The sequence below is a fragment of the Arabidopsis thaliana genome, chromosome 2 (genome assembly GCF_000001735.4).
Source record: "Arabidopsis thaliana chromosome 2, partial sequence".
NCBI lineage: Eukaryota > Viridiplantae > Streptophyta > Magnoliopsida > Brassicales > Brassicaceae > Arabidopsis > Arabidopsis thaliana.
The window spans coordinates 3,617,945-3,626,546 of NC_003071.7; the positions used below are offsets into that span (position 1 = coordinate 3,617,945).

An 8,602-nucleotide genomic window follows, 5' to 3' on the forward strand; every position below is an offset into this window, starting at 1 on the left:
CGAATATGACTTGATGTCATGTGTATGATTGAGTATAAGAACTTAAACAGCAACCCGATCTTAAAAGCCTAAGTAGTGTTTCCTTGTGAGAAGACACAAAACCAAAGACTCATATGGACTTTGGCTACACCATGAAAGCTTTGAGAAGCAAGAAGAAGGTTGGTTAGTGTTTTGGAGTCGAATATGACTTGATGTCATGTGTATGATTGAGTATAAGAACTTAAACCGCAACCCGATCTTATAAGCCTAAGTAGTGTTGCCTTGTTAGAAGACACAAAGCCAAATCTCATATGGACTTTGGCTACACCATGAAAGCTTTGAGAAGGAAGAAGAAGGTTTGTTATTGTTTTGGAGTCGAATATGACTTGATGTGATGTGTATAATTGAGTATAAGAACTTAAACCGCAACCCGATCTTATAAGCCTCAGTAGTGTTGCCTTGTTAGAAGACACAAAGCCAAAGACTCATATGGACTTTGGCTACACCATGAAAGCTTTGAGAAGCAAGAAGAAGGTTGGTTAGTGTTTTGGAGTCGAATATGACTTGTTGTCATGTGTATGATTGAGTATAACAACTTAAACCGTAACCCGATCTTAAAAGCCTAAATAATGTTTCCTTGTTAGAAGACACAAAGCCAAAGACTCATATGGGCTTTGGCTACACCATGAAAGCTTTGAGAAGCAAAAAGAAGGTTTGTTAGTGTTTTGGAGTCGAATATGACTTGATGTCATGTGTATGATTGAGTAAAAGAACTTAAACCGCAACCGGATCTTAAAGGAGTAAGAATTGTATCCTTGTTAGAAGACACAAAGACAAAGACTCATATGGAATTTGGCTACACCATGAAAGCTTTGAGAAGCAAGAAGAAGGTTGGTTAGTGTTTTGGAGTGAATATGACTTAATGTCATGTGTATGATTGAGTATTAGAACTTAAACCGCAACCCGATCTTAAAAGCCGTAAGAATTGTATCCTTGTTAGAAGACACAAAGCCAAAGAATCATACGGACTTTGGCTACACCATGAAAGCTTTGAGAAGCAAGAAGAAGGTTGGTTAGTGTTTTGGAGTCGAATATGACTTGATGTCATGTGTATGATTGAGTATAAAAACTTAAACCGCAACCCGATCTTAAAAGCCTAAGTAGTGTTTCCTTGTTAGAAGATACAAAGCCAAAGACTCATACGGACTTTGGCTACACCATGAAAGCTTGGATAAGGTAGAAGAGGCTTGGTTAGTGTTTTGGAGTCGAATATGACTTGATGTCATGTGTATGATTGAGTATAAGAACTTAAACCGCAACTCGATCTTAAAAGCCTAAGTAGTGTTTCCTTGTTAGAAGATACAAAGCCAAAGACTCATACGGACATTGGCTACACCATGAAAGCTTTGAGAAGCTAAAAGAAGCTTGGTTAGTGTTTTGGAGTCGAATATGACTTTATGTCATGCGTATGATTGAGTATAAAAACTTAAACCGCAACCCGATCTTAAAAGCCTAAGTAGTGTTTCCTTGTTAGAAGATACAAAGCCAAAGACTCATACGGACTTTGGATACACCATGAAAGCTTTGAGAAGCTAGAAGAAGCTTGGTTAGTGTTTTGGAGTCGAATATGACTTGATGTCATGTGTATGATTGAGTATAAGAACTTAAACCGCAACTCGATCTTAAAAGCCTAAGTAGTGTTTCCTTGTTAGAAGACACAAAGCCAAGGACTCATATGGACTTTGGGCTACACCATGAAAGCTTTGAGAAGCAACAAGAAGGTTGGTTAGTGTTTTGGAGTCGAATATAACTTGATGTCATGTGTATGATTCAGTATAAGAACTTAAACCGCAACCCGATCTTATAAGCCTAAGTAGTGTTTCCTTGTTAGAAGATACAAAGCCAAAGACTCATACGGACTTTGACTACACCATGAAAGCTTTGAGAAGCAAGAAGAAGGTTGGTTAGTGTTTTGGAGTCGAATATGACTTGATGTCGTGTGTATGATTGAGTATAAGAACTTAAACCGCAACCGGATCTTAAAGGCGTAAGAATTGTATCCTTGTTAGAAGACACAAAGCCAAAGACTCATATGGACTTTGGCTACACCATGAAAGCTTTGAGAAGCAAGAAGAAGGTTGGTTAGTGGTTTAGAGTCGAATATGACTTGATGTCATGTGTATGATTGAGTATAAGAACTTAAACCGCAAATCTTATAAGCCTAAGTAGTGTTTCCTTGTTAGAAGATACAAAGCCAAAGATTCATACGGATTTTGACTACACCGTGAAAGCCTTGAGAAGCAAGAAGAAGGTTGGTTAGTGTTTTTGAGTCGAATATTACTTGATGTCATATGTATGATTGAGAAAAACAACTTAAACCGCAACCCGATCTTAAGAGCCTAAGTAGTGTTTCCTTGTTAGAAGACACAAAGCCAAAGACTCATATGGACTTTGGCTACACCATGAAAGCTTTGAGAAGCAAGAAGACGGTTGGTTAGTGTTTTGGAGTGAATATGACTTGATGTCATGTGTATGATTGAGTATAAGAATTTTAACCGCAACCCGATCTTAAAAGCCTAAGTAGTGTTTCCTTGTTAGAAGACATAAAGCCAAAGACTCATATGGACTTTGGTTACACCATGAAATCATTGAGAAGAAAGAAGAAGGTTGGTTAGTGTTTGTGAGTCGAATATGACTTGATGTCATGTGTATGATTGAATATAAGAACTTAAACAGCAACCGGATCTTAAAGGCGTAAGAATTGTATCCTTATTAGAAGACACAAAGCCAAAGACTCATATGGACTTTGGCTACACCATGAAAGCTTTGATAAGCAAGAAGAAGGTTGGTTAGTGTTTTGGAGTCGAATATGACTTGTTGTCATGTGTGTGATTGAGTATAACAACTCAAACCGCAAGCTGATCTTAAAAACCTAAGTAATGTTTCCTTGTTAGAAGACACAAAGCCAAAGACTCATATGGACTTTGGCTACACCATGAAAGCTTTGAGAAGCAAGAAGAAGGTTGGTTAGTGTTTTGGAGTCGAATATGACTTGATGTCATGTGTATGATTGAGTATAAGAACTTAAACCCCAACCTAATCTTATAAGCCTAAGTAGTGTTTCCTTGTTAGAAGATACAAAGCCAAAGACTCATACGGACTTTGACTACACCATGAAAGCTTTGAGAAGCAAGAAGAAGGTTAGTTAGTGTTTTGGAGTCGAATATGACTTGATGTCATGTGTATGATTGAGTATAACAACTTAAACCGCAACCCGATCTTAAAAGCCTAAGTAGTGTTTCCTTGTTAGAAGACACAAAGCCAAAGACTCATATGGACTTTGGCTACACCGTGAAAGCTTTGAGAAGCAAGAAGAAGGTTGGTTAGTGTTTTGGAGTGAATATGACTTGATGCCATGTGTATGATTGAGTATAAGAACTTAAACTGCAACCCAATCTTAAATGCCTAAGTAGTGTTTCCTTGTTAGAAAACACAAAGCCAAAGACTCATATGGACTTTGGTTACACCATGAAAGCTTTGAGAAGCAAGAAGAAGGTGGGTTAGTGGTTTGGAGTCGAATATGACTTGATGTCATGTGTATGATTGAGTATAAGAACTTAAACCGCAACCGGATCTTAAAGGCGTAAGAATTGTATCCTTGTTAGAAGACACAAAGCCAAAGACTCATATGGAATTTGGCTATACCATGAAAGCTTTTAGAAGCAAGAAGAAGGTTGGTTAGTGTTTTGGAGTCGAATATGACTTGTTGTCATGTGTATGATTGAGTATAAGAACTTAAACTGCAACCTGATCTTAAAAGCCTAAGTAGTGTTTCCTTGTTAAAAGACACAAAGCCAAAGACTCATATGGACTTTGGCGACACAATGAAAGCTTTAAAAAGCAAGAAGAATGTTGGTTAGTGTTTTGGAGTCGAATATGACTTGATGTCATGTGTATGATTGAGTATAAGAACTTAAACCGCAACCCGATCTTAAAAGCCTAAGTAGTGATTCCTTGTTAGAAGATACAAAGCCAAAGACTCATACGGACTTTGACTACACCATGAAAGCTTTGAGAAGCAAGAAGAAGGTTGGTTAGTGTTTTGGAGTCGAATATGACTTGATGTCGTGTGTATGATTGAGTATAAGAACTTAAACCGCATCTGGATCTTAAAGGCGTAAGAATTGTATCCTTGTTAGAAGACACAAAGCCAAAGACTCATATGGACTTGGGCTACACCATGAAAGCTTTGAGAAGCAAGAAGAAGGTTGGTTAGTTGTTTGGAGTCGAATATGACTTAATGTCATGTGTATGATTGAGTATAAGAACTTAAACCGCAACCCGATCTTATAAGCCTAAGTAGTGTTTCCTTCTTAGAAGATACAAAGCCAAAGATTCATACGGATTTTGGCTACACCATGAAAGCCTTGAGAAGCAAGATGAAGGTTGGTTAGTGTTTTGGAGTCGAATATGACTTGATGTCATGTGTATGATTGAGAAAAACAACTTAAACCGCAACCCGATCTTAAGAGCCTAAGTAGTGTTTCCTTGTTAGAAGACACAAAGCCAAAGACTCATATAGACTTTGGCTACACCATGAAAGCTTTGAGAAGCAAGAAGAAGGTTGGTTAGTGTTTTGGAGTGAATATGACTTGATGTCATGTGTATGATTGAGTATAAGAACTTAAACCGCAACCCGATCTTAAAAGCCTAAGTAGTGTTTCCTTGTTAGAAGACACAAAGCCAAAGACTCATATGGACTTTGGTTACACCATGAAWGCTTTGAGAAGCAAGAAGAAGGTTGGTTAGTGTTTTGGAGTCAAATATGACTTGTTGTCATGTGTAAGATTCATTATAACAACTTAAACCGCAACCTGATCTTAAAAGCCTAAGTAGTGTTTCCGAGTTAGAAGACACAAAGCCAAAGACACATATAGACTTTGGCTACACCATGAAAGCTTTCAGAAGCAAGAAGAAGGTTGGTTACATATTTGGAGTCGAATAGGACTTGATGTCATGTGTATGATTGAGTATAACAACTTAAACCGCAACCTGATCTTAAATGCCTAAGTAGTGTTTCCTTGTTAGAAGACACAAAGCCAAAGACTCATATGGACTTTGCCTACACCATGAAAGCTTTAAAAAGAAAGAAGAATGTTGGTTAGCGTTTTGGAGTCGAATATGACTTGATGTCATGTGTATGATTGAGTATAAGAACTTAAACCGCAACCCGATCTTAACAGCCTAAGTAGTGTTTCCTTGTTAGAAGATACAAAGCCAAAGACTCATACGGACTTTGACTACACCATGAAAGCTTTGAGAAGCAAGAAGAAGGTTGGTTAGTGTTTTGGAGTCGAATATGACTTGATGTCGTGTGTATGATTGAGTATAACAACTTAAACCGCAACCCGATCTTAAGAGCCTAAGTAGTGTTTCCTTGTTAGAAGACACAAAGCCAAAGACTCATATGGACTTTGGTTACACCATGAAAGCTTTGAGAAGCAAGAAGAAGGTTGGTTAGTGTTTTGGAGTCGAATATGACTTGATGTCATGTGTATGATTGAGTATAAGAACTTAAACTGCAACCCGATCTTATAAGCCTAAGTAGTGTTTCCTTGTTAGAAGATACAAAGCCAAAGACTCATACGAACTTTGACTACACCATGAAAGCTTTGAGAAGCAAGAAGAAGGTTAGTTAGTGTTTTGGAGTCGAATATGACTTGATGTCATGTGTATGATTGAGTATAASAACTTAAACCGCAACCCTATCTTAAAAGCCTAAGTAGTGTTTCCTTGTTAAAAGACACAAAGCCAAAGACTCATATGGACTTTGGCTACACCGTGAAAGCTTTGAGAAGCAACAAGAAGGTTGGTTAGTGTTTTAGAGTGAATATGACTTGATGTCATGTGTATGATTGAGTATAAGAACTTAAACTGCAACCCGATCTTAAATGCCTAAGTAGTGTTTCCTTGTTAGAAGACACAAAGCCAAAGACTCATATGGACTTTGGTTACACCATGAAAGCTTTGAGAAGCAAGAAGAAGGTTGGTTAGTGTTTTGGAGTCAAATATGACTTGTTGTCATGTGTAAGATTCATTATAACAACTTAAACCGCAACCTAATCTTAAAAGCCTAAGTAGTGTTTCCGTGTTAGAAGACACCAAGCCAAAGACTCATATAGACTTTGGCTACACCATGAAAGCTTTCAGATGCAAGAAGAAGGTTGGTTACATATTTGGAGTCGAATAGGACTTGATGTCATGTGTATGATTGAGTATAACAACTTAAACAGCAACCTGATCTTAAAAGCCTAAGTAGTGTTTCCTTGTTAGAAGACACAAAGCCAAAGACTCATATGGACTTTGCCTACACCATGAAAGCTTTAAAAAGAAAGAAGAATGTTGGTTAGCGTTTTGGAGTCGAATATGACTTGATGTCATGTGTATGATTGAGTATAAGAACTTAAACCGCATCCCGATCTTAAAAGCCTAAGTAGTGTTTCCTTGTTAGAAGATACAAAGCCAAAGACTCGGACTTTGACTACACCATGAAAGCTTTGAGAAGCAAGAAGAAGGTTGGTTAGTGTTTTGGAGTCGAATATGACTTGATGTCGTGTGTATGATTGAGTATAAGAACTTAAACCGCAACTGGATCTTAAAGGCGTAAGAATTGTATCCTTGTTAGAAGACACAAAGCCAAAGACTTATATGGACTTTGGCTACACCATGAAAGCTTTGAGAAGCAAGAAGAAGGTTGGTTAGTGTTTTGGAGTCAAATATGACTTGTTGTCATGTGTAAGATTCATTATAACAACTTAAACCGCAACCTAATCTTAAAAGCCTAAGTAGTGTTTCCGTGTTAGAAGACACCAAGCCAAAGACTCATATAGACTTTGGCTACACCATGAAAGCTTTCAGATGCAAGAAGAAGGTTGGTTACATATTTGGAGTCGAATAGGACTTGATGTCATGTGTATGATTGAGTATAACAACTTAAACAGCAACCTGATCTTAAAAGCCTAAGTAGTGTTTCCTTGTTAGAAGACACAAAGCCAAAGACTCATATGGACTTTGCCTACACCATGAAAGCTTTAAAAAGAAAGAAGAATGTTGGTTAGCGTTTTGGAGTCGAATATGACTTGATGTCATGTGTATGATTGAGTATAAGAACTTAAACCGCATCCCGATCTTAAAAGCCTAAGTAGTGTTTCCTTGTTAGAAGATACAAAGCCAAAGACTCGGACTTTGACTACACCATGAAAGCTTTGAGAAGCAAGAAGAAGGTTGGTTAGTGTTTTGGAGTCGAATATGACTTGATGTCGTGTGTATGATTGAGTATAAGAACTTAAACCGCAACTGGATCTTAAAGGCGTAAGAATTGTATCCTTGTTAGAAGACACAAAGCCAAAGACTCATATGGACTTTGGCTACACCATGAAAGCTTTGAGAAGCAAGAAGAAGGTTTGTTAGTTGTTTGGCGTCGAATATGACTTGATGTCATGTGTATGATTGAGTATAAGAACTTAAACCGCAACCCGATCTTATAAGCCTAAGTAGTGTTTCCTTGTTAGAAGATACAAAGCCAAAGATTCATACGGATTTTGACTACACCATGAAATACATGAGAAGCAAGAAGAAGGTTGGTTAGTGTTTTGGAGTCGAATATGACTTGATGTCATGTGTATGATTGAGAAAAACAACTTAAACCGCAACCCGATCTTAAGAGCCTAAGTAGTGTTTCCTTGTTAGAAGACACAAAGCCAAAGACTCATATGGACTTTGGCTACACCATGAACGCTTTGAGAAGCAAGAAGAAGGTTGGTTAGTGTTTTGGAGTGAATATGACTTGATCTCATGTGTATGATTGAGTATAAGAATTTTAACCGCAACCGGATCTTAAAAGCCTAAGTAGTGTTTCCTTGTTAGAAGACACAAAGCCAAAGACTCATATGGACTTTGGTTACACCATGAAAGCTTTGAGAAGCAAGAAGAAGGTTGGTTAGTGTTTTGGAGTCGAATATGACTTGATGTCATGTGTATGATTGAGTATAAGAACTTAAACCGCAACCGGATCTTAAAGGCGTAAGAATTGAATCCTTATTAGAAGACACAAAGCCAAAGACTCATATGGACTTAGGCTACACCATGAAAGCTTTGAGAAGCAAGAAGAAGGTTGGTTAGTGTTTTGGAGTCGAATATGACTTGTTGTCATGTGTATGATTGAGTATAACAACTTAAACCGCAAGCTGATCTTAAAAGCCTAAGTAGTGTTTCCTTGTTAGAAGACACAAAGCCAAAGACTCATATGGACTTTGGCTACACCATGAAAGCTTTGAGAAGCAAGAAGAAGGTTGGTTAGTGTTTTGGAGTCGAATATGACTTGATGTCATGTGTATGATTGAGTATAAGAACTTAAACCGCAACCCAATCTTATAAGCCTAAGTAGTGTTTCCTTGTTAGAAGACACAAAGCCAAAGACTCATATGGGCTTTGGCTACACCATGAAAGCTTTGAGAAGCAAAAAGAAGGTTTGTTAGTGTTTTGGAGTCGAATATGACTTGATGTCATGTGTATGATTGAGTAAAAGAACTTAAACCGCAACCGGATCTTAAAGGAGTAAGAA

General features: G+C 37.7%; 1 protein-coding gene across 1 annotated transcript; it reads left to right on the forward strand.

Moving 5' to 3' along the window:
• Nucleotides 1-113: 113 nt before the first annotated feature.
• Nucleotides 114-8,516, forward strand: AT2G08986 (uncharacterized protein; the record flags this gene model as incomplete). Its single annotated transcript, NM_179615.2, has 46 exons — nt 114-158; nt 272-335; nt 449-517; nt 745-873; nt 928-1,047; nt 1,161-1,215; nt 1,517-1,585; nt 1,669-1,760; nt 1,874-1,942; nt 1,998-2,120; nt 2,226-2,294; nt 2,404-2,472; nt 2,581-2,649; nt 2,705-2,827; nt 2,937-3,005; nt 3,115-3,183; nt 3,293-3,361; nt 3,467-3,538; nt 3,594-3,716; nt 3,826-3,894; nt 3,950-4,072; nt 4,155-4,250; nt 4,357-4,428; nt 4,538-4,606; nt 4,715-4,783; nt 4,893-4,961; nt 5,071-5,139; nt 5,249-5,317; nt 5,427-5,495; nt 5,605-5,673; nt 5,783-5,851; nt 5,960-6,028; nt 6,138-6,206; nt 6,316-6,384; nt 6,502-6,558; nt 6,614-6,736; nt 6,846-6,914; nt 7,024-7,092; nt 7,210-7,266; nt 7,322-7,444; nt 7,554-7,622; nt 7,732-7,800; nt 7,909-7,977; nt 8,033-8,155; nt 8,265-8,333; nt 8,443-8,516. 46 exons carry the CDS (start codon nt 114-116, stop codon nt 8,514-8,516), a joined length of 3,657 nt encoding a protein of 1,218 aa, NP_849946.2.
• Between the last annotated feature and the right edge of the window lie 86 nt (nt 8,517-8,602).